The sequence below is a fragment of the Melospiza melodia genome, chromosome 1, assembly GCF_035770615.1.
Source record: "Melospiza melodia melodia isolate bMelMel2 chromosome 1, bMelMel2.pri, whole genome shotgun sequence".
Lineage (NCBI taxonomy): Eukaryota > Metazoa > Chordata > Aves > Passeriformes > Passerellidae > Melospiza > Melospiza melodia.
Window position 1 is genome coordinate 26430707 of NC_086194.1, and position 25418 is coordinate 26456124.

Consider the following 25418-nt stretch of genomic DNA (forward strand, 5'->3'; position numbering starts at 1 on the left):
GATAGATAAAACTGAGAGATGAGAGATGCTGAGGAAGCTCCTTCTTTGGAGCCTCAAAATTCAGCCAAACAACCTGAGGTACATGGTTTCTTTCACTTTGAAGTTAGCCCTGCACTGAACTGGAGATTGGACTGGTGTGATCTCCAGGATTCCTTCCAACCAAAATTTTGCTACAAAGCTTTGGCTTTGGATTCGTCAGCTTTCTGGAAGAGTTGGGCACCTCTTAAAAGAGAACCTTTGCAATGGGGCTTGGAGGAGTTGGAATGATTTAGCCTCAGTGAAGTAGTTGGAGATGGAGTTAGAGCTAAACTCTAAGAGTCATTTGTTTCAGGATTCAGGAAAGCTTTGAAAGAAGTGAAACTTTTAAGTAGTTGGAAATATAGAAATAAAACACTTTTTGCAAACTTAAAAATATGTACATCTGGGATATGGAAACTACAGGACCCTCTAATCCTCTTATATTGTTTCTCTATTGCTATCTTCTGAAAAATTTTTGTTTGGGGAAACAAAATATTTTTCACAGCAAGTTTTTAATCTATGGTTTCAGTGTGATCTTGATAATGGGAGCAGGTTGAGGGCACCCTGACAGAATTGTTTAGGAAAATGGAGACTCTACATTAAGAATACCTGCAGAAGGATGGGATACCAAAATCAGACTGGGTGACAATGTGGAGTGCCACTCCCATAATCTCCAATGGCATGTGCTGTAGCTGGATTTGCTGTTCTTCTTAATTGGGAAAGGACTGAACCTTGTTGCTTCATGTCTGCAAATGCAAAACCATTCAGGATAATGGTTTACCTTGTTACACTTTTCCCCCTGCCTTTTACAAGTTTGAGGAAATCAGTTTCAGGATTCTCATTGTGGGTTTTATATAGATTTTTCTCGTGGTTCATCAGGAGAATTAGAGAAGATACTGGGTAAATTCTAACCCCTATCAAAAATTTATTTGTAGGACCTCTTAATACACTATTGAAACTCAATGTAAGGCTGCCAAACACTTGCCAGACCTCTGCCTCAGCATGGACTTAGCCAGACTTCCTTCTCACTCACCCTTATGCAGCATAAACTCTTAAACTCTTGTTTTTCTGGAAGTTGCAGCTGTGGAGAATCTTTCTGCTGATATGTTGGGTTTTTTAGGGGATATTATTAGCTTGTTGAAATGAAACTGCTGTTGATATGAAAAGCTTTAATATGAAACCAGGATGAGGTGACCTGAAACTAGGATGACTTCATTGTTTTGCCAACTAGATACATATTCTTATAAGGCTATAATGTCTTGGCCATGCTCATGTGGATGATAATGAAGATTAATATGTAGTTTTATAGCACTAATATAGACAGAGTGATAGTCCCACTTTTAAGCAAATGGAGGAACCAACTATTCATCAATGTGCCATTGAAGAGGACAGCACTGGCCAGTGCCTTATTTGATTCAGATGGAACACTGAATGATCTGTTGACCACCAATGCAAACTGTTAAATTACTTACAGTTTATTGTGTACAATCTATTCAGGACAGGTGGAATAGATGATCTTTAAAGTTCCTTTCCAACCCAAACCATTCAGTGCTTCTATGCTCATTAGCAAAGTTTTCTAAGGGTCTTCCCTCTGTCTTTCCTGTCTTCTGTTAGTTGTCTTGATCCCATAAAATCAGCACAATTCTGTGTTTGGGGTACTGCCATCGAGGTTCCCTGGCACCACCCCAGTGCAGTCCCCAGCTCACTCACTGGGTAGAAACTGGCTGGTAAGTGGAGTATGTGAGACCCTGGAAGTGAGTGCTGGAGAACCAAGCAGGGCTGGAAGAGACTGAGCAGAAACACATTTCATCCCTGCTGAAAGACCTGGAGGCAGAGAGGAGAGCAGGACTTGAAAAAGTGGTGCTATCAGCCCCCTTTGCATGGAAGTGCCATTGCAGGGACTCCTGGGACTCAGATGTTCAGAGGGAATTACAATACTTCTTAAATACCTCCTGAGATTGAAAGCACTGTTAGGACTGATGGATTGAAGCCTGAAGTTCTGCTAGTTTATCCTGGAGCAGGGTAACTTAAAATTGCTGTGTCTGACCTTTCTTCCTTATCTCAGGGAGAGAGGGGAAGATTTATGAGTAAGAAAGAAGGAAAAGAAACTGCAGCAAAACTTTGATGCTTCCACAGAGTCAGTCTCTCCTGTTTTCAGATCTGACTAATCCTCTCTTAAAACTTGTTGTCTTTTTGCTGCCAAGCAGAAGCCAGAATATTCTTTCTTCTTGCCATCTCTATGCAGGACATAGAAGATAATGACAGGCAACAAAGAGTTAAGCAACTAACTAAAGTATAATGGAAAATAGCTGTCTTCCTTTTGAAGCTGAAGGTGACATTTGAAAATCCATGTATTTGGTAGCTAGTTACTGCTCGCTGTGTTGTACGTGCTTCAGTGTCTCACAGGAGTTTTACACAGACCCGGACAAATGGCAGTCTGCATTATAAAGTACATTTACAATTGGTTTTAATTTATTAAACTGAGGGTGGGCTAGGTTTTTAAATGTTGTCTGTTGATCAAGAGACTACACAGCTTGAGATTAACAAAATGCTGGAAGAGGAAAGAGTATAAATAGAAACACCACTTCCTTGTTGAGCAGAAGCCAAACTTGTGGATGAACCTTTCTATATGAGAGTTTGCTGAGGTCCAGATAGGCAGCTGAATGCAGATTTCTGAAGACACCAAAACCTCTGAGTTCTGAGGGAGGATATACATAGTATATACTGAGGACTAGACTAGGTATTTCTTTCCTGTGGAACACCTGGCTGCAGTTCTTAGAAAAAGATACCAGTGGAACTTGGAGAATGTTGGTGAAAATCCAGCATCAGCTTAGTGAAAGGAGAAATGTATTTGTGATCTTTCAGTGGAACACTGATTATTTGGGCCTGGAAAAGGCTTAATATAACTGAAAAACAGCCTCCCAAGACTGAGGATTTGAAACACAACCTTATCTGGGCAGTAGGATAAATACGCCTACTACTTTCTTTTCAAACTTTAAATATTTTCCCATTGCTAAGGAAGGGAATATTTTACAGCAATGAGCATGATTGGTTTTCTTCCTGATAAATTTTCCCAGTAAAATACTGCATATTACAGATTATGCTGCTGATATTTAAACCATATTACATTTTGTGAAGTGCCCTATATTTCTAATTCTTATAGACTTTAGACAGTATACATCATTTTTTGATATATGACTTAGATTTATTTTCTAGAGGAGTTTTATGACTGAAATTTACACAATGCTTAAACCAAGGAATATATGAGCCAGAATCTAAATGGTTTTTCAAATAAGCAATTTTGTCTTTTATCCCCTGATTAAAATACAGCTTTAAAGTTGCTCTAGTTCAAACAAATTATTCAAGCAATCGTATGGCCTATATTTCTACAGGAGTTTAGACTAGGTGATTACCATGGTCCTTTTGCCCTTATCTGTGAACATATTTGCAGTTCTGATGAATTTCAGTTTTGATGAAAGACTTTATGGGGGTGCTTTCCACTAAGGCCGTGTATTTGTGATCTTTTTCCAGAGCCAGATTTCAGTTGCTTAGTTTGGCAAAAATATGGTGACATACCTATTTACATCAAGATTGTATAAGAGAACTTGTTTGAGTTTGTTTGGGGGGGGGTTTCTCCCAGGTTTGGAGGGGAGGGTGGCTTGGTTGTTTGGGGTTTTTCCCCAGTCAAAAGCTATCAAGTAAAATGTTTGAAGTGCTCAAAAGGACCCACACAGGTCCTGCACCCAAAGGTTTGTGCTCTCATGGATGTCTGTCTGTTTGGTGTTTGGCATCTTCCCCCTTCCTCACATAGATGGGCAGGAAGAGGAGATCACAGGGTTGCAGAGGAGAAGAGGAAAACCCAGAGCAGAGGGAAGAGTTTTAAAAGCTGAGCCTGAAGAGGAAAGACAAACTATGACTTCCACTTAAGGAAAGAGATTAGACTGTAAATCACTGGGAAACCAAGGCAAGCTAAACAAAAAAACCAAAACAAAAAGAAGGAAAAAAAAACAAACAAAAAAACACCACAAAAAAAAATTGTGGGTGGCTAAACATGATGAGTCAGCTATGGCAAGCTAGATAGGGTTGGAAATTGATAGAGCTGGGGAGATATGTCACAGTTAATTAATTATTTGGGCCAGTAGAAATAAGGATGACTAATTGGTTGAATATTTGAGATAGGAACCAGTGAAATAAGTACACTGAAAATACCAATTTATCTGGAAAAATATTCCATCCTGCTGGATGTCTTAGACAGTTTGATGTCTTTGGCAGCTGCCTATCATTGCTTCAACTCCATTAACTCAAATAATAAAAGTCTGTACAAAGAGTCAAGGCTTATCCTTGCAGGACCATATGCCTGAAAATTTGGCAAGATGTTGGGGTTTCCCCATTTTATATTTTTTTTAACAAAGAAAAATTCTGATTGAAGTGCAGTTTCACAAAGGCACTTTGAATTGTGAAACAATACAGGTATTCCTATACTGAGCTTGTGAATTTTGGGAGCTGGATGACAAAGTTCTAAGTAAAAAATTTAATTTCTCTCTAAATGAGTTGTTTTTATTCTTCCTTTCTTATGATCATTTATGACCTTTTGGTTCTGATTACGAACCAAGACTCTTTTCATCTTAAGGAAAACTAATCATGTGGAAAAAGTATATTCTGGATAGCATTAACATGTATGCATTGAGAAACCATTTTGTTAGGTTGTTCAAAGTGCTTAAGTAGCCTTACTCCTGGAGAAAGTGATCTAGCCTGAATTTGGTAAAATTTAAATCTGTTTGCAGTCTCATCCACAGCAAGTGTACCAAAAATACACCTTACTGCCCTCTTCCTGCATCTGTTAATCACTTTTACACGTCCCTGAGGCAGGGTGCATTTACAAAGCTTATAATAATTTTTGTTTGCAGGCCTCTACTTCATTACAAATGTAAAATAGTTCTTTAACATTCATGATTTTCATGACTGTTATTTACCTTATTATCTTATAGGTGCTTACAAATTGTGTTTTTCAAGGTACTGGGAGTGGAATGGAAGATTAACTGAATCCCCATCTCCTTTGCTCTTCCACACCCCTTTTTTTAATAGCTCTTGTGAATGCAAGTACTTTGGAGTATTTTATGTAGAGAATTACTAGTTTCCTAAGAAGCATCTTTGAACTCCAGAAAAGGCCTTGGAAAGTGTAGACAATAATGAAATTAATAGGCATCAAAGACCCGTGACAAAGACGATGATGATGATTCTCTGCATACACTGCTAGGAATAATACTTGAGTATTAAAAGCAGACACAAAAATTAGATATTAGTGCTTGTTTTCATAAAAAAACTACCAAATATTGCATTGTACTTGAGGGATCTGACCAGTCAGACCTGTATGGAGAAAACATGCATGGACCTGAGTGCCATTGACTTTTCAGCCTAGCTGGGCACAGGCAGAAGCTGGCTCTGTTTCCAAAGGCTTCTGCCTGGTGCATTGGCTCTAAGTAAACCTCTGAAAAAAATGGAATAGGGGAGCCAGAACCACTGGTTTAGCAAAGTTAAACTACAGTAACTTGAACCCTTTTATTTTGAATTGCTGCTGCAGGACTCTTTAAAGATACAGACTTCCAAATATACGCCATTACAGAAAGCGATTTGAATTCAAATAAAAATAAAACCAAAATTATGTAACTAAATCCTTAGTCTTTCTCAGTTCTCTGCTCTTACAAACTGTTTACTGACTAGTACTAACAGCAGAAGGACATAATCTGCAACAGCTTCTGGTACACTCTTCCATTGACAAAGAAAGTTGAGGAAGATAGGATAGGTAGATGTTTGTTTTGCAACATTTGAGAAACAAATTCTGGTTTTGTTTTTTTTTTTTTTTTTTTTACTATTTCTACCTTTTAAAAATAAAATTGATAATGTACCTTCCGTCTTAAAAATAAATGTGGAAATAATTGTCCTGGTTTATTGCTGTGATCTGCCCATCTTTAGATCAGTACCAGCTGCAGATTTTGGGATAAACTGAGTTGTGTCTTCTTGGTAAAATCCTGGGTGGAGGTAGCCCCATGTATGCAATGGGAGGAGATTAGTGCCCAGCCTGCCAAGCCGTCTCTGTCCCCATACAGTCAAAACCAGGCCATTTCTCAGAATGCTTTGTCTCTCTCTCTGCACTCATGCACAGATATCAACCGTGTGGAAATGAGGCTCCAAATGAGGATGGAGTAACAGTGCTTCTAGCCTGCCATTGGATTGGGATGGGATGGATGTGCACCTGGTATCTCCTTTCCACCACATAGTCACACTGCTATGTACCATTTGCTAATATTAGAACCTAATGGTCCTAAAGTATGCAAAAATAGGGGCCTTGCTTTTTTCTTTTCTCCCCTTTTTTCCTCAAGAATTTTTTCCTTTAAATAATTTATAGAGGTTTGTTCCTGGGTTTTGCAGATCACTTCGCAATGCTTTTGTCTTTATGTTCAAAATTTCTCAGTTCACTCATTTTCTTTCATGTTCAAAATTGTAAATAAAATGTGGCAACAGAGTCCCCTTTCCCAGGGTATAATTTGATTTTAGGAAGACTGAAGAGGTTTTCTTACTTTATGTAAAATTTCAGTGATTTAAAAGGGTTTTTTTAACTTTGGTAGGTGACACAGCTGACGATCAAAGTAGAGACTCAAAGGATAAAACATTTCTGGAGACCAGACCGAGGTACAGTCAACCTTCACAGGTAGGAGACTTTTTCCTTATGCACACATGATGAAACTTCCATAGCAGCTCATTTAAGAAGCATGAATGTCCTGCAGAAGATGATTTCACCACATTCACATCTCCCATTGGCTGAGTCACTCCCAGCCTTCCTCGTCATCTGTCATAAAAGCAGCACTGCTGTTAATTAGATGGCAATAATATGAAGCCCACTGCTGTGGATTTGAAAAGGAAATAGTAGAAATCTGGGCTGTAAGGTATTGCTGAATGTCTTATTTTTATACTTGAGTTGTGCAAGCATGAAACTGTAGCTAGAATGTTAATGAATTGCATAGAAGCATTTCTGTGGTGAGTAGTGATGGCAAAAGTCACACATTTACATAAACTGTCTATTTCCACAACTGCCATTATGAGTAACCTGTAAACATGTGAGTATAATAGATTGTCTTTTTTGTGTTTCCTTTCTGTTTCTCTACTGTGTGGCTGTAAATCTGAACTTCTTTTTCTTTGGTATATTTGATACATGTTCACAGGCAAGGGCTTTTCAGAATATTTCTGCATATGCTGTACGTCTTCTCCACGTACTCTGAAAATGTTTTTGTACCAAGCATGGGCCTGTTTTCCATTGCCATGTAGTTTTAGACATTTGCAAGGTGACTGAAGATGTTTGGCTTGGACTTTTTGTGCTTTTGTGATGGTTCATTTATTTTGCTTAATCTATCCAGTCTCTTTTTCCCATATCTCACCTTGGTACTAACAGTGTCTGTCTGTCTGTCTCTTTTCAATGCTGTTTCACTATTTGTTATTGCTGAGTCCCTAGGTATAGTAGAGGTGTGTGTGACAATTTTCCACCTCTTAAGGATGGTCTTTGTGTATGTGTGGCCTGTAGTCTTCTTTTCTAATAAAAAATTTAAAACTGTATTCTGTACAGAAATCTTTAATTCATTATAAGTAATGAGTACTTTGCCTTCTGATAATGTTAAAGTATGAATTAGTTCCAACCAATTGCAAAGTTTTAGTCTGACTTTTACATCCACATCTGAGCCAGGGTGTTTTGCAACTGAAGTCCTGCAGATCTGGGCAGGACAAACTAGGACAAACCTAGTTTCCTTTAATGTGATGTCCTTGCTGGGGATGGTGAACTGCCAGTTACTGCAGACTTGGTGGTTTGTTCAGTTCTGTGGAATTTCAGGAAAAGAGGAACTTGTATTGATTTTAAGTTTTATGAGTTAGAGAGAAGAAGCAAAGTTTTCAAAACAAAATAGCAGATATTATAGGAAAAATGAAACAAAGATATATTTTCACCTTTCTATTAAACTACTTACATGTCACAAATATACAATACACAAAAATACAAAAATATGAACTGGCTTGGGACAGAATCAGTTAAATTAAGATCCAGCACTATTTAGGCAATTCTTTCCAGTCTAGATTTCACTATTTGGACTTTACATTTACTCAAAGGAATTCTCAAGTTCTCAAATTAAGTAGAATAATTGTGAATCATGGAAATTAAATGGATAATTCTGACCATTAGGAAAGTAATGTTCTTCCTTGCAGTGGTGAGTATATTTTTGTAGATTAGTGGGAGAATTTACCAATTTAGAGAAACTGGAAAAGCATTGTATTACATATTCAATATGTCATAGAGACATAGCACATCAATTGAAGTAATAACCTTGTTAGTATAAAACCAGAAATTCTTGATAAACGTAGAACAGTATGCTAAAATATAGTTGTTACTGCAAAGTGGCATCTGATATTTATCATGCAGAACTGAACAAAAGAACATTTCGTTCATCAACTGCTTCATCATTTCAGTTGCTGGAAACTTGCTTTTATTTTTAAATATAAAGTTTTTCACTACTTATTAGATATAAACTTTGTGGAACATGAAAAATGCTTTTGGAAATGAGATTTAAAGAAGAATGACGTAATACTTTGTTCATGGATTTTCAAAGGGGAAAAATTGAGTTTGATTTTTTGAAGAAATTGTTTTCTGGGCTGTTTTTTGGTAATGGCTATCATCTTTGGAATTTCCCATTTCCTTAGGTACTATTGGATTTGTTTGCTGTACAATCACTGAATTGTCAAGTTCGTATATTTGTATCATTTTGTATAAATTATTTAAACCATGGCACAAATCAAAGTTTACATCAAGACGGTCTTGCTGTCACTAGGAACGTGTAGCAGAACCTCTTGCAAGCCCTGCCATACCCCAGTTGGGGTTGTTTTCAGCTCTTTGGATATTGCATGCATGTTAGGGGAACTGCAGGTCATTGGAAACTCCTTGGAGGAAGGAGTTCTCAAAGGCCAACTTAAGCCCAAACATTTTGTGTCCTGCTTTGAACAAGCTCCCATATGGAATGTCCTCTGCACCTCCTCAAGTGTGGGCAGGGGGTTGGGAGGGTCATCTCCTGGTGCTGGTCAGTGCTAGGGGGATGTGTTGTTGTCCAGCAGGGTAATGAGTGCTCTGGCCCTAATCAAGCGTGGCTGATCCCTCTGAAGTTGCTTCAGGCTCGTGAGCTAAAAGTCACACACCCATTTAAGTGCTTCTCTGGATTGAGTCCAAAAGGGTTAGTGCTCTGCAGGGCTGAGAACTTAGATCAGTCTTATTAGTGACTAAATTGGTAAATTAGTGACCATGAAATACAAAGCTAATTTTAACTGCAACACAATCATAATAGAAAGAGACACTATGGTTGGTTTTTTTTTTTATGCTTGTGATTTTTCCATTATTACCATACAATTTCCAGATAATTCAATCTTTATCTACTTTCATTGGGAAATTGAGATTATAGAAAATAGCACAATGGAAAGGTTAGTTTTGATATATGAAGAGTGCTAGAGAGCCCAGTAATGTGATGGGGTTAGTTTTGATAATGAGCTATTCAATTGGTAAAGCAAATTAGTACAACCATGTATTTTTGCCCTACTGTGAGAGCAATTATGTGGCATATCTATTAGGAGACATAAAAAATATTTTTGACAGATGGTATGGCTTTGAATTAGGATTTATGAAGATTATTGTATGTCTGGTGTCCAGGACACCTGGGATTATTACATTGATGTGAGAAAAAACAACAACAAAAATTCTGTTTCTGGTAATCACTGCAGTGTTTTGTATCTCCCTACTGTCACCTTAAAAAGCAGTTCATGTTTATTTGATCTTGCACTTCTGGGTAATCTGACATGGGCCCTTTAGCCAACAGATGTCAGCAGATTTAATGGGGGAAAGCTGGACCAGTAAGTGTATTAAAATAAACTACTAAAATTGAAAGCCATCTTTAGATTTTAAATTAGGATTTTTATCTTGCTGTGTCTTTTTTTTGTTTTGTTTTTCCTTATAGTCCTACTTCTCCCTCAAACACTTAATAGTTATTGCCTTCTATCTAAGGAGCTTGTTATATGTTTTCTAGGGCAAGAGAGAATCTCCCAAGGGATTACTTAATCCATAATTATCTAATTTATATGTTGTTGTTATAGCCACTCTAATTATATACCTTGCTGTGATTCTTATCATCTTAGGACTTAATTTTCTTTATGAATTGTAATAGTTCTGCTATGATTCTTGTGCCCTTTCTTTTCATAATTTGCTGTTAAAAGCTGAGAACACAGCAGATCAAAGTTCCTGAAGTAAATTTTAAATTATCTGTGATTTTATGCATATAGAAATAGGTATGCACCATTTTAGGCAAGTATCTAAATAAATTAGGAATTTTTTAAATGTTTTAATTGGCATTGACTCATTAAAATCATCCTTTATACAGCTGCTGTGTAAAGGATTCTGCATGTATGTAAATAACAGTTTCCTAGACATCTGGTATGGGGATGTATGAGTCATTTTATATGTTATATAAAATATATCATAGTATTTAGATATATATAGTATAAGAGATATATAGTAGAAGTGATAATGAGAATTGAGAATCCACAGAGTAGTAGAAAAATAATTTAGATTTTTTTTACCCTTCTAGTGAAATTAGCAGGTATTGCTGAAGCTGATAGACTTTTAGGATATCCTTTAGAGCAGATCAGGTGATATAATTCCAGGGCATGAATAATATTACTGTTATCTTGTTTTCTTTTTTTTTTTTTTTCAATTCAAAAATTTGCTTCTATCAGAGCTATTATTTGGTTCTTTTTTCCTTAAGTTTGTTTGTCCGGATTATTTTCACAAGTTACTGGAAAAGGAGTTATTACTGATCATGTCTCTGTTCACTTACTGACTCTTGGTTTATGGTTCAGGGGGTCCCATATTTAAAATCACAAGAAGGGTGTTCTGGGCTAGATTTGTTGCATCAGTTTAAATTCCCTACATTTACTTTAGAGAAAGCAGTTTATATTTCAAATTTATTGTGATCGCATTATTTGTGATTAGTGTGCTCTCTTTTGACAAAATCCAGAATCTATTAAAAATGTTGTTGCTTAGCTTGGCTTTTTGTTTTTTAGAAGCTCTTATAAGGTAGAATTCTAGTCATGGCCTGGTCAGACTAATTGCTTGTCATATGTCATATTAACTCTAAGATCTTCTTTTTCATATACAAAACCCGTAAAGCATGTTGGTCCATATTTTTTCTCTTCTTAATTGCATATGTAAGCAATAATCACTTAATGAAATTATCCATTCTTAGAAGGGACTGGAATAAGACTGTCTGCAGCGAGTCATCAAGCATATACTTTTCTCTGAAAAGAGAAGCTGGTACCATCAGAAGAAAGATGTTATGTTTTACTCAGCTATCATGCATGATCACAGGCTGTAAGAAGTGAAGTTTTAACATTATCTTTAAATAAGAATGACTTGTGGGCAGCCTTGGCGATGGACATCACCTTTCTTAGCTTCCTTCATCCTTTGTGTGTGTGGTAAATAGCTGGAACTTCATTGGGGAATCCATATGCAGCCACAGATGGAAAGTGCATATGAAGTAGAGCTGGCATATTATAAGAAAGGCACAGTATATGCTTGTGATCTTACTGAGAACAAAGGTAAATAGCCTATTTAGTTAAAAAAAATATATTGCGTATGACAGCTATTACATTTTACAACTGTTACATGTTACAAGTATTAGTGTGCAATAACATATTTACTTTGTAAAGCTGCATTAAATTACAGTGTTCATATTACTATCTGTTAGATAATTTACCAAAATGTTTAGGAGGTCTTTTCATTCTAGGAAAATCTCCAAAACATGTAGACAAGTGGGCTTTTGTCTGACCTTACTGGACAACAATTGGACAATTCAGGGGGAAGGGGAGGGATTATATACACGTCATGTATAAATATATTAGGTATATGTATGTATATGAGAAAGTCTGCTCCTCATGTCACAAAGGATTCGTTTCAGTGGCCTCACAAACAGCTTTTTATAAACTGTGATTTGTGCAAGCTACTGACCCAGGTCAACCAGTAAGACCCAGGGTCTTGCAAGACTATCACCTTTTTTCTCAATTCTAAGGTGAATAGCTGGACTGGTTTCTGTAACATGATACCCAGCTGTGTTAATTCAGATACTTAGTAATCACAGCAGCATCATAAATACTATGTCCATTGTCTTTTTTTTTTAAAGGAAAGCATTATATTTTTAGATATAGGGAACTTGGGTGGGAATTGAGAGATGTGAATTGACGTGGCTGTCACCAACTTCCTCTCTGAACTTAGGAAACAGTTCATTTAAAATAATGTAATGCAGTGATGTCTTACACTTTCCTATAGCACTTTGCAAGTGTAAAATGCTGTTAAACCCTTTGTGTAACTTCAGCTGAGATTTCAGTACAAGAACTGAGGAAGCCTTACAGTCTTCCCAGGTGGGGCATGAATGTTCTGTGTGGCCAGCAAAGACATGTGAACGCAGCAAATGGATTGGAGCAGCCCCCTCTCCCACAGCCCTGCCTGTGGAGTCCAGAGTCAGTGCTGCAGTCAGATTGCACAGTTTGTGAGGTTTGAGCAACAGAAGACAAAATGACACCCTGTAGGGAAAGAACAACACACAGGCGTGGTATATTTTCATAATTCAGTGCCTGTAGATAGCAAAGTATATTCCCACATGTAAAAAGTTCATAAAATAGTGTAGTTGGCCTGATTTTCAGACATATACACCAAATGGTGATCAAGGTACATGTATGCAGAAGCACACTATGCATAATTCCCTATTTAGTTTGGGCAGAGACTCACTTAATATTTGGTCTAATTGCTTGCTTATTCAGTTACATTGATTGGTTATTTGTAGCAAGAGATGCTCAAACTAGGTGCCCATATGTTCCCATCACACTTTTTAGCCTTTCTCTAATTTTGGGATCTTCTGACTAGCTAATCCCAGATAAAACTACTGATTATCCTGTATCTCTTGCCCAAATACACGTGGTTAGACTAAAAGCCAGTAATGCTGGTTCCCTTTGCTGCTGTCAACAAATTGATCAGTTAGTCATCCTGCCTCTCAGAGCAAACCTTCTGGGCTTTCCCAATATTAAAATTGATCTAAAATGCAGTGTAAATCATACATTACTTGATGAGACTGTGTGTGAATATGGCACAGTGATATTTACAAGGTGGTGCATTAGCATAAAATGGTGGGTGAAAGACTGTAGGGCAGGGCAGCTCGTTCACAATTACTCTAAACAGCAAATAAGGGAAACAGCAATGTCCTTAGCTTAGTTGCACTGCCACTTTCAGAGGGAAAAGAATAACCAAACATTAAACTCACCACAAATAGCAGTGGGCAGTCCATTTTAATGAAAGAAAATATGACACGGAAATTGTCCCATTTCAGCCCGGAATGCTAATATTGGTAGACAGGAATATGTTTTTCTGTACTTCCCATCAGTGTTGTTTGATCCTTTTGCTGCAATGTAGTTCTGCTGTAATTTTTTGCTTTGAAAAAAACCAAACTGGAACTTCACAGCTCCTGTCCTTCTTGTGAGAGACTGTGCATTGGGAAGAACATATTCAAATTTTGTTCTAAAGCACTTTTTAAAAATACAAAATAAAATATTTGTTTACAGTTTTATTTTCTTTGCTTCCACAGTACTACAAATTTTAAGAATGTGTTTCTACTGTTTTAATATGATTAACAGCACTGCTAGATAAAATCAGATCTATCTTTAAAAAAAAGTACCTTTCTTGCTTTTCATTGTGATCCAATTATTTTCCATCCATAGAGAACAAGGAGTCAAAGAGGCTACCTTATTTAAAAGAGGTGGACCAGTATTAGTTCCTTTTAAATTAATTAATTAATTAATTAATTTGTTTTTTGCTGCTTTTAGAGTCATGACACTTTTATTCCTGAATCTGGAAAACCTGCTCAGTCGGTGCTGAGGACAACTCAGTCTTGTTGCTGTTTGTAGTCTGGAGATTTTACAAACTCTGGCTCCTGGTAACCTGTTTGCTGAAGGTGGTGTTGACAAGTGTTCCAGTAACAGACTGTTTATGGAGGAAATTAAAGTCAAATACCCATCCTTCCTTTCTCTTACTGACCCAAATCTCTATGGAGAAAGCAGGTGGAAAGTTGTATGAGAAGACACTTGTTTAATTCTTTTTTACTTTGGCATTAAAATATTTTAAGTTTGTGGACAGGACATATTGCTAGTCTTGCCCCATGCTTGGAATTTAGGCAGCATGATAAAATCCTCAGAACATAGCATTTGGTACAGCAATTTTTATTGATATATCTGTGTAAGAATCCTTTTAAGATCCAAGGGTTTAGTTACTTAATAAAACTCTTGAAAGCACAGCTGAGGATGTTGTTCCCAGGTATTGCTGGAGGAAGACTGAACTGAGTTCAGACTAGCAATTCTTTTCTGTTCCCTCTACTTCTTTTCTGAAGGTCAAATCCAAGATAATTTTCTTTTTCTGTCCTCTGATAGAAATTGTTTCCCCTCTTTTTCCTCTCATTGATATTGACAATCTAGGGAGATATTTCATTGATGTTACTGACTCCCTCAGTTACTCAAGGAGAGATTTCCTTTCCTTTAAAAAACCCCAAAACCAACAACAAAACAACCTTCTGATCTATACTTTTCCCAGTTGCTCTAGTTTGCTGGAAAATGTATTGGCTTTATTTTTGTGTGCAACTATGTTTGCTAAATATTTTCTTACTGTTTTTGTTTAATTGTCAAAATTCTTTCTTTTTTTTTTTTTTTTCTTGTAGACAGCTCTCTTTTGCATTCAAATCCTTGGATTTTCACACAGTATAGTAATGAGAGAATGCAGTGTTAGCCCTCATTTCAGAGGTTCTGCTCCATGGGCATCTGCCATCTCAGAGAAGCTGTCATCTTTTTCCTACCATAGCAGGTTACCCCGTTGGAGCTTCTACAGTAGCAGGGGGTGGGAACAAGAGATATAGAGACAAGAATGCAGAGACCCAGTTAGTCTGACTTTCTCCTGTTCAGGAGATAAACCTCCCAAAAGTCTTTAGGATATTTTTTTTGCTTGAGGCAGTAGAGAAAATACCACCTCTTGTTGTCACTAAGTACATCGACGAAATGTAGCTGCTAAATTAAAACAAATTATTTAAATACTGTTTTTTAATTTAATTTTTTTATTTAATTATGCTGTTAAAGTTTGATATTAAAATAATGTCTTAGTATATTCTCTGGCTATGTTTAAACTCAGTTACCTGAATTTTGCATTACATCATGAATGAAGGTAGCAGCAAAATAAATGTAAATGCTTTGTGCTTCTGGATGGTACTGAAGTTACAAAACAAATCCATTATCAGCATTTATCAGACTTGCCTGTTCATTTTGCAATATATTGACTTGTCCTTCACTTCTGATTTGTGGTTGTGGAATGCAGTGGATGTCTAGAGCTGTGTGCATTTTCAATTACTCAAATTCTTCTGGCTTGCATTTCACTTGCTACAGTAATTTTCATTAACTTTTTAATCTTCCAGCACACATGCTTTAGAAAAAAAGGAAAAAAAATATCTGGCCTTGTTAGTACAATTTCCTGGCATTAGCAGAAGCACAATATACTAAATATTGTTCATGTTGCTTATTATGTTGAGATCTTTGCTATGAATAGCTTGCATAGTACTATGAAGGAACAGAGAATCTAGATAAACTGTTCCTTCTTGAACCCACACCCCTGTATTTCTTTTAAGATAATTTTTGTTACAATAATTATCTTGTATAATTATTGTATAATAATAATTGTTTTGCAGAGGGGACTGCACTGTAAAGATGGTGCCCTAAAACTGAGGGGCCTCCAGAGAGGAGCAGGGAGGCAGCAAGGAAAGGAGCCCTGATATTGAGGGGGCACAAGGGTTGATACAGGTCTTCAATTATCAGACCCAACAGTGGGGAAATTGGTTTGGATAGAAGGAAACATAAGAGCATAATTACTTTACTTAATGGTAGGAAATTAAGCCTTATAATTTTAATAAAGCTTTAGAACTTTTTTTTTATAGTTTCCTATTATACATGCCCACATTTGTGATGTTTTGGTTCTCTGTCTTCAAAAAATTACTGAATGAAATAAATAATAGAAGTTAGGAATAAAGGAATAAAAGTACGAATTTGAAATAAAAATATCATTATACAATTTTGGTTATATTAAATTCAATATCTTTATAAATATATATATATTTATAAATATATCTAAATTTATCACTAACCCCCCTCAAAATATTTCCTTTGATGTATTGTTATAGGGAATTGAGTAAAACCAGAACCTTCATCTTGTACTGGTTTGAGTTTGCAAAATTGGTAACAAAGAAAGTAATTTTTTTTACTAGGATGACAAAATAAGGTAGTTGGTTTAGACACTAGATTTGAAGTCTTTTGTAGTACTTTAGAATACTTTTCAGGGTAGAATTACATTCTATAAGTTCTCATAAATAACTCACAGGCATCTCTAGTATTTACTAGGATTATTGAGAAAAATAGGTCTGCTTCTGGAAAATTTTTTTACAGAAAATGTACATTTTTTTACATTAACACACTTTAACCATGGAACATTCAGAGTATCTAGAGTCCAAATGGTGACCTTGCAGCTCTCCCCCTCTACAGAGATTAACAGTTTTATGGCTGTTTGAGAGGGTAATAATCACATCTAATTACAGCAAGTTTATTCTGCATTTACACTATAGAGTTCTTCTAGTAATTGCACTTTTCCAATTGCTTTAATGCCAATAAGGATTCAGAAATGTACATCAGTATTGATACTGAAAGTGTGGTTTAGCTAAACTTTCTGTGCTGTTCTTTGCAAGCCAAGATACTGCATGAGGAGCTTTGCTGTAATAAAGAAAAACTGTAGAATGTCAGAGCCTCTTTTCATTGTTTCTTTAGAATTTTTTTCTTTAAGATTTCAGTGACATTTACCTGACCTTGATTCATTCTAGTTAAGAAACAGCTGAAAAGCATACCCTAGAGGAGAAAGAAAAATACCTAAAATGTATGTCAAAAATTAGTTAAAATATTCTTAAACTCTTTATTTTAAAAATTGGTTCTATTTTACTCTCAATAGCAGTATTGATAAACTTCTACAGGTAGCAGCAGCTCTTTAAGAAAGACAAATCGCTGCTGTATTGCAAAATAAGTTTGATAAGAAGCTTGGAAACTAGAGCCCAAAGCCAAGGGGAAAGCTGATTTCCACTGAGAACCATTCTTGCATTTAAAAGTCTCCTCAAGGACTCAGTGTTAACCCAAACCCTTCAGCCTGCAGGTCTGCCCTCCTGCAGCCCCTGAGAGCACCAGTCCTTGGCCTCTGCTGCAATCCCAGACACTGCAATTCTGCTAAGAAAGCAAGCAAGCAACCACAAGAAATTTGGATATAGCAAGAAGCTACTGCAAGGTCTCCAGCACTAATGTCTTACATTAGATGTGAGACATCTAATTTTGCTCTCCCAGCTCAGAGTAGCTTTTCTCTCGAGTCTCTGGAGGAGAGGGCTGATTACAATTTTGAGTGAACCTTGAAAGAATAGCATCTCTCATTATTCACATGTGGTTTTCTGAAACCACAGGGCATCTGTATTGTGCTTGTCCAGGTGGGTTTGTTCCTTCCTTGCAGTCCTGTAAGGAAGCAGGTCACATACTTACTGGTGTGTTGGGCTGGTTTTGTGTTAATGTTTTGGGTTGGGGGTTTTGTGGTACTTGAAAATTATCATGTTGTGCACTTTCCCCACCACCAGCAAGGTTTTACTGATCCTGCATGGACATCAGAGGGAATTTTGGATGTCAGAAAGAATTTCTTCACAGAAGGGGTTGTTAAAATTGGAATGGACTGGCCAGAGAGGTCGTGGAGTCATAATCCCTGGAGGTGTTTAAGGAAATCCTGGACGTGGCTCTCAGTGCCATGGTCTGGTTGACAAGGTGGTGTCTGGTGATAGCTTGGACTCAGTGATCCCAGAGGTCTTTTCCAATCTTATTGATTCTGTTATTCTGTTCCTCTAGGTTAAATTTTTGAATGCAAACCTTGTGAGTAATTTTTCTTTCCTCCTCTGTTCATCTTTGCCATTACCATTTTTATTTGAAAAGTGAATTGTTGTCATCAATGGAGATACTCATTCTGGAATTCCCACAAATTTTCTAAGGACATCCAGTGAGTACCCTAAAGCATCAACCAAAACACATTGGAGGAACAATCCCATATGACAATTTCCATTTCTAGGTACATCAGTAACTACTGCATAGTATTCTAGATACCTTATGATTCACTATTTCCAGTAATACCATGAAATTGCCTGAAATAAAGATAATTCTTTACCACCAGTCACATAGCAAGTGTTTGTCATAAGTATCATATTGCTGGATATTTACTAAATATTCTGGAAGACTGAAGGCACTGTTTCTTTCTTGAGGCTGGTTTTAAAAGAAAAATAGGTCTGTTTCTGGAAAAAAAACCATCTTTTTTACAGAACATGTAATTTTTTTTAATTAATCATTTTTGGTAGAAAACCTTGTTTGAGGGTTTGGATAATAATAGTGCTGGCACTAATCTTTGATTCTCCTTCAGAACACTGTAAATCCAGTTCAGTACATTGTAAAATGTGTGGTTTTTCTTCCTTATGAGACTCTTGGCAAACTTTATCGTTAATACAAAGACATGCAGCAAATTAGATGTTTTTAAAAACAGCTGAGAAACATCTTTTAACAAAGAGAAAAAAGGAATAATTTACTTTAGAGGGTAGTTTTATACTTTGCTTGTTTCAAAATAACATTGTTTTCAGAGCAAAATTAGTATCTGGTGGCCTGCTACTATATATATTTACATAGTGTTTCTTTTCTCCTGTTCTTTTGGATTGCAAACCAAGAATACAGAAGACACTGTGCTTATTTGAATTAAATTTTATTGCCATGCCTTATGTAATTTTTACTAATTTTTCGACTCCTTGGAGTATGGTGAAATATAAATCAGTGATCTTCTTGGTCCATTCAATTAGTATTTCTCACAACAGGATTGTGTGTCATAGCATTTGGCAGTGCTCAGTTTAGCTAATGTCCAGATAATATGCTCTGAATGCACTGTACTCTGGCTAAGTAAGTTAGGCATTTCAGTAGAAACCAGTGTGACTAATGTGCAATATCAAATTCTCTAGGACTTGCACTTCTATATGTGCTTGAAGAATGCATGCATAAAGCATAAGCCATTTCATAACCTTGACCTGTGTGTGTAACCTTGACCATTCTGTGCTGGTGTTGGCACCCATGGGTGCCTGATGTTCTCCACCAGAGGGTCCAGTTCTTCATCACATTACCTGAAAGCCCGATGGGGAACCTGGCTTCAGCAAGGCCTTTTCACTCATGTGAGTGCTACAGCACATGGATAAGATACATCTTAGCCCATTTAAAGGTTATCTTCACATTTTGGAAGCACAGAAACATGTCTGGTTTGATAGGGTCTTGCGCAGGAGGCCAGCATCTAAATATCACTGCAGGAATGCTCAGAAACAGTTCTGCGTTGCAAAGGGCAATGCCTGGGGTGACTGCTCTAGGCAGAACTGAAAAATTACTTCTTGTTACCTGAATTCTCCAGGACTGGAACTTTTTCTTCATATAGAGAAGTAATATAAAATGTGATTTCTTATAAACAAAAAAGTGAAGGCAAACTTTTTAAGATCATTGAAAATAACTGTTCTCATGGGAGAGACAGTAGTGGATTAAATGTGAAACTGAAGTAGAAAATCTAGACTCCTTTTTCATTTGTGTTGTGAATGGATCTTGTCATATTAGGCCCAAGATCTTCTCATGAGGGGTTGAGTAAACTAAGACCCAAAGACCACTGGAATTAAGAAAAGATCATGGCATTTGTTAAACTGACCTGACACTTTCCTTTGTTTCTTACCAGTACTGTGTTTATGTCAACCATTTTCTTTCTGATAATATTTTGACTATTCAAATAGAATCATAACCTATTAAGACTATTAAGAACCTCACTGACAGTATGCAGAGATGGATTTTGGTAAAATGATGCTTTCACAGTAAAATAATTCTAACATAATTCATCCTTCCTTACTGCAATCTTGCTTTCAACCATGGAATGGGACTTGGGAGTTAGCAAAGCTGGTCCTTGCTCCATCACTGTCAGTATATTGTATCTGCTGTGTACAGAAAGGTCTTCAATTTCTGGGTCTGTCCATTTAGCACCATTCTAACAAATGTAAGGTTTATGGAGAAAAAAATATCCAAGATGCTTTGTTCTTGCTCTGACTTTTTTCCCCTCTTTGAAGTTAGTTTCGCCACGTGATGGGCTAATTTGAATTGTAAATTGTCTTCACCCAGCTTGGGGGACAATTGAGATATAAACAGGTGCTCATAAAAGTATAATTTGCCAATCAAAATAAACATTAGATTCTAGGGATTTCTGATTATCATCTGAATGATGGGAATAGGACAGTGAGTGAGGGATCGTTTTCCCCTGAAATGTGGGAGGGGAGAGAGGCAGAAAGGTCTTTGAAGATCTGGTTTAATTGATTCCTAGATGTAACCCAGTTTTTCAGCTGGGGCTTTCTGGCTTCCCTTCAGAATATGGGAATGATGAAAGACTAGCAAATACCAACACCTCAATAAATGAAGTTCTTTCTTTCTTTCAAGAGGAAATGTAATAAATTCTGGCTGAGTAGAAATTAAGAGAAGTTTTTAAGTTTACAGCAGCAACAAATTTAAGGACTCACCTAAGTGTTGTGGGGCATTCTTTCAGATGAATATTAACATAAATAAATGTTCTGTCTGTTTGGCAGTGTTCTTAGCAAGAGAATATGTGTGTACCAGAAGATGTTTATGACTTCTGTTCTAATGCATACCTTGGGCCCTGGCAAGAAGGAAGACTTCTCTCAAAATGTTAGCAATGAGCAGCCGTAGAAGCTAATACCTCTTAAAGGGAGAGCTGATTGGAGATAACTGTGCTGATGAGAAAAGAAAAGTACAAGAGGTTTTAGTGTTTTTCCTGAACTTACAGAATTCCAGTACTATTGCCCATTGTTTTTGCTCACAGCTTGGAAAGCTGGAATAGGAGAATTATGCAGACTATCTTCCTGACTTCTCTGCTAGCTTTCCTATTGTCTCTGTCCTCTAAAGGTACCAGAATCAGTAAGGAAAGCCAAAATAAATCTTTTCTATGAGCTGTTGCCTTTGCTGTTGCATGTAGCTTTCTGAAGAGCTGTTAACTACATCTAAAAATGGAGAACTGAGAAAAGGAAAGACAGGGAAAATAAAGACATACCTGTAAACTGTAGCTGTAGGAATTCTGTAGTAACAGCCATACCAGTATTACAGTAGCATGGAGAATGTTGTTGTGTATTGGATCATAACCAGTAAGGTTAGTAACTGTATGTAGCAATCACTCCTTTTAATAAACTTCTTAACCTTCAGAAATTTTCCATTATTAGCCTGTGACATGATAGTAACAGATCTTGGGAAGTTTATCTTAAGCCTTTGGTTTCAAATCATTGTATGAACAAAAGCTTCCAAGTGAGGGCCCCTTTGAGTGCAGCACCACTCACTAACCCTTGTGCCCAGCAGGCTGTGGAGGAGCACATGCCACCCAGGACAGTGCTGGTTTATCTGTCCTACCAGAGGGAATGTTGGGTTGTGTAAGGAATGACTAGTGCTCAGGCTGTGTTCAAGGCAAAGCCAGTCCTTTCTTTGGGAAGAAGATGAAGTATCTTTTCCCTGGGCTAAATGCTCTGGGCAAGAAAACAAAGCACCCACCACCACCCCACCACCCAAGCTGTTCTTCTGTCAGACAGCAACGCCCTCAGGGTCTCTGGAACAGCCATCATCTGGGATATTCAACTTTAGCATAGGTCAGATATTGAGCAGCACTACACCCCTAAAAATCATGGGTGCAGGCAACCTCCATATGACTGGACCCATTTCACTCTTAGGATCAAGCGAATACCAAATTAGTGTTTCAAGCTTTCAGTGCTCTTCCTTCTCTAATAGCTGTGTAAGCTTTGGAGTTTTCTGGCTGCATGTTGAATATGGGAGGTTGAAAGGAAGAAGTCTGGGCTTCATCAAAGTCAGAAATTCCTGTCTGTGTTCATGGCTCTGACATGACTTGTTAAGCACTTTTGAACATGTTACTGAATATCTCTGTATGTGTGCTGATACAAAGTAGAAATCCTTACAACGAACATCTCGCTCCTGGAGATCCCAGAATCACTGAGTGGTTTGGGTTGGAAGGAACCTCAAAGATCATCTCCAACTCCCAGCTCCCCTACCATTGCCAGGGACACCTTCCACTAGACCAGGTTGCTCAGAGCCTGTTATCAGGAACATCATTATGGGTGCCTAATGAGAGGTATCATTTTGTATAGAATTTTATTGCTATAAACAGTAAAAAAATTACATTTGATTTCTAGAGGCAGAGTAAATAATATTTTCTTTGTTTGTTAAATGGCAAAAGTGCCAGGATAAACACTTGGTAAGATCATATTGGTAGGTCAGGATCAAAGCTTACAAATCTATTGTGTCCAATATTATTCTCTTAAATTGTGTTGACTACTTCTGTTGTTCTGCAAGTTTTTATATTCCTTATTGGTTTTGCGTCTTGGGTTGTTGTTGTTGTTTTAAGTTTGAACTGTGTTTTTTCTATAAAGAACTTATTTGGCACTGCATATATTTCCCTATACAAAAGAACTTACCAGCCTGTCATGCAATTCTATTTCACACTGGCAAGCAACATCATTAATCCTTTGAAATAACTGGGATAAGACAGTTCTTAATCACTTAAAGTCATGCTTTTCTTGGACAACTTCTGAAAAGGCACAAGGGGAACAAAAGATGGAGCTTCATCAGTTTATGAAAGGAATTGTATGAAATAATTTCCCCTAAACAAGACTGAACATAATGACAAAAAGTCCCATGAGCCTTATGGGTTTCATAAATACAGAGTAATGCTGGGTAGCCAGTCTGAGTTCAAGAAGTGTTTGGACAACATTCTCAGGCACATGATGTGACTCTTGGGGTGCTCTGTGCAGGGTCAGGAGTTGGACTCAATGATCCCAATTTCCCTTCCAACTCAGCATATTCTGTGTTTCTGTGATCTCAGTAATCATTACAAATAGTCTTATTTTTGTTTCAGCCTTAATTCTGGTGGACCTGAACCAAATAATTATATCAACATGTATTAAGAATTGCTATTTTAGATCTACCTAAACTGAACTCTGAAGCTGTTTTTATTTATTTGTTTGGGGTTTCTCTTGTTTCCCTTGTTAGTAGGTCCTTGTGGTTCTAAGTCAAAAGCCATAGCTGCCTGATTTGCAGTGTGTAAATTTCTGTTCCTCTGTTCTCTTTAGATAAATGCGGGGCAGCGGTCACAGTTGCCTGTATCAAGCACAGAGATGGGGAATCAAAGGAGCCAGGCTTTGGAGAGCAGCCCTTTCATGTCAGATCTCCTGAGCGATGTCCCCTTTGCCCTGGCGCCACATGTGTTAGCAGTGCAGGGCACCCACGGGGACGTTCCTGACCGGCTGCTCACCTACGACATCAATGATAATTTATCAAGGTTTTGGTATGACTTCACACTTGAAAATTCAGTGCTTTGTGATCCGTAATGTTCTCTTTATCTTTTCTGCCTCTGTCAAGGAACAAGTCTTAAATTGAAGATAAAGACTTACTTTAATTGACTAATATTTGGGGGCTTGCCGCTGGTATATCAAAGGGGTTGTTATTCACAACTGTGATATATTTCTTAGCTTTAAGGGAACTATAACTTAGTACATTAAATACTGCATTTATTTCCAAAGAAATGAAGCCTCAGTAGGAGACTGGCTGCTGGTATCTACTTCCAGTAGGTAGGCTGCAGACACAAACATTTGACTTTAAGAGGAAGTCTATGTCTCAACTGTTTTGTTATTTCAATTAGTTACAAAACACATAGATCCTGTTACACATATTAAGATCACCTCTTGATTTTGTACAGATAGAAACCAATGTTAATGCTAAAGCAATGCTGCTCTGCACTACTGGACAGAGAGCTTTTCAGTGAAACCAAGTTTTAAAACTCAGAGTTAATTACAAGCCCTTAAGTAATCATTAAGACTTTATAGAATTGGTTAAACTTACCAATTTTAAAGTGAGAATCAGTTGCTTCCTTCCCTTTTCCAGTAGATGGTATTTTGTCTGTCTCATTTTGTGCCTGCCTGGAGAAGTTGTCCCCGCCTGCCTGTTGGCTGCTGTTTGTTCTCATTACCACATGTGTTCCTGATTTATATACAGATCAGCTTTTCCATTTTAACCTCTTTGCCCCCTGAAGAAGGAAATCTCAGGACACGTACTTTTAATGGTCACACCCTTCTTTTTTTAATTTGTGTGCCAGAGGTACAGATGGCAATGCTTAACAACAGGAAAACATTACATTGTTTCTTATCCAACTCAATTAAACTGCTAAATGCCTAAACACACATTCTCACAGACCACTGTGTCCCCACTCACAAGCTTTGAGCATTTTACCAGCTAAGACCAGAGCTGCTGTTCCACCAGCAACAGCTCTCTGATGTCACATCACAGTTTGTGATGGATGTGTGACCTGTGGCACACACTTGTTTTTTCTCTTGGGGTACAATATATATGGATTGTGCTAAATGTTGGTGGATATTTTCCTGTATTTTTTATGCTCTTACACTCTTGTGGTAGCGTAAAGTACATATATTTTAAGACTTGGGTCCTCTTACAGTACTTGAGATAAATACTGCAAAATGATGAAGAAATTACATTGTGAATATGTCTTAGGTTGTTAAATATTAATGGTTTAGAATTTTTTAAATGTGCATATTTTATATTTTTGACAGCTGTGTTCTTAAATGTTTTGAAGGTATTGTTTCAAGGGGAATATCTGTGCTGCACTCAAATAAAAAAGCCAAGTAATAATGAGTTATTTTTTATATGTGAGAGTTATGATGTGGTTTCACCTATATTGTTTACTACAGCTCTGACCATTCAGCTTTCATGGGAACTTGAACTTGGAAATTCAGTTTGAAAATCTTTTCAGTGTCATTTTAAAATTAGTGTCCTTCTAATAAAATATATCATACTCTCATCTGATGGATTCTGTGTGGTGTGTTGGTGACTTGGAATGGTTTAGGTGGCATCCATGACACTGCTTGGAGAATACTGTGGCTGCGAGCTGGGAAGTACTCAGATACTCAGGCCACATTGAAGGAAGAATTAATTTTATGAAGTTGTTCAGAACTGGTTTGTTTTCTGAGTTTTTTAGTTAACACATACTCAAAGCACTAAAATAATTTTTATTATTATTTTATATCCAGCAGTTAAAA

General features: G+C 37.1%; 1 protein-coding gene across 2 annotated transcripts in view; it reads left to right on the forward strand.

Moving 5' to 3' along the window:
* Nucleotides 1-25180, forward strand: part of UMAD1 (UBAP1-MVB12-associated (UMA) domain containing 1) — a 78101-nt gene extending 52921 nt beyond the window's left edge. For both annotated transcript variants that reach the window (XM_063152026.1, XM_063152016.1), the window contains 2 exons: nt 6645-6727; nt 23439-25180. In XM_063152026.1, coding sequence (XP_063008096.1) covers nt 6645-6727; nt 23439-23696 — 341 coding nt within the window. In that variant the 3' untranslated portion in view covers nt 23697-25180. The remainder of the gene's footprint in view (nt 1-6644; nt 6728-23438) is intronic.
* Nucleotides 25181-25418: the final 238 nt, after the last annotated feature.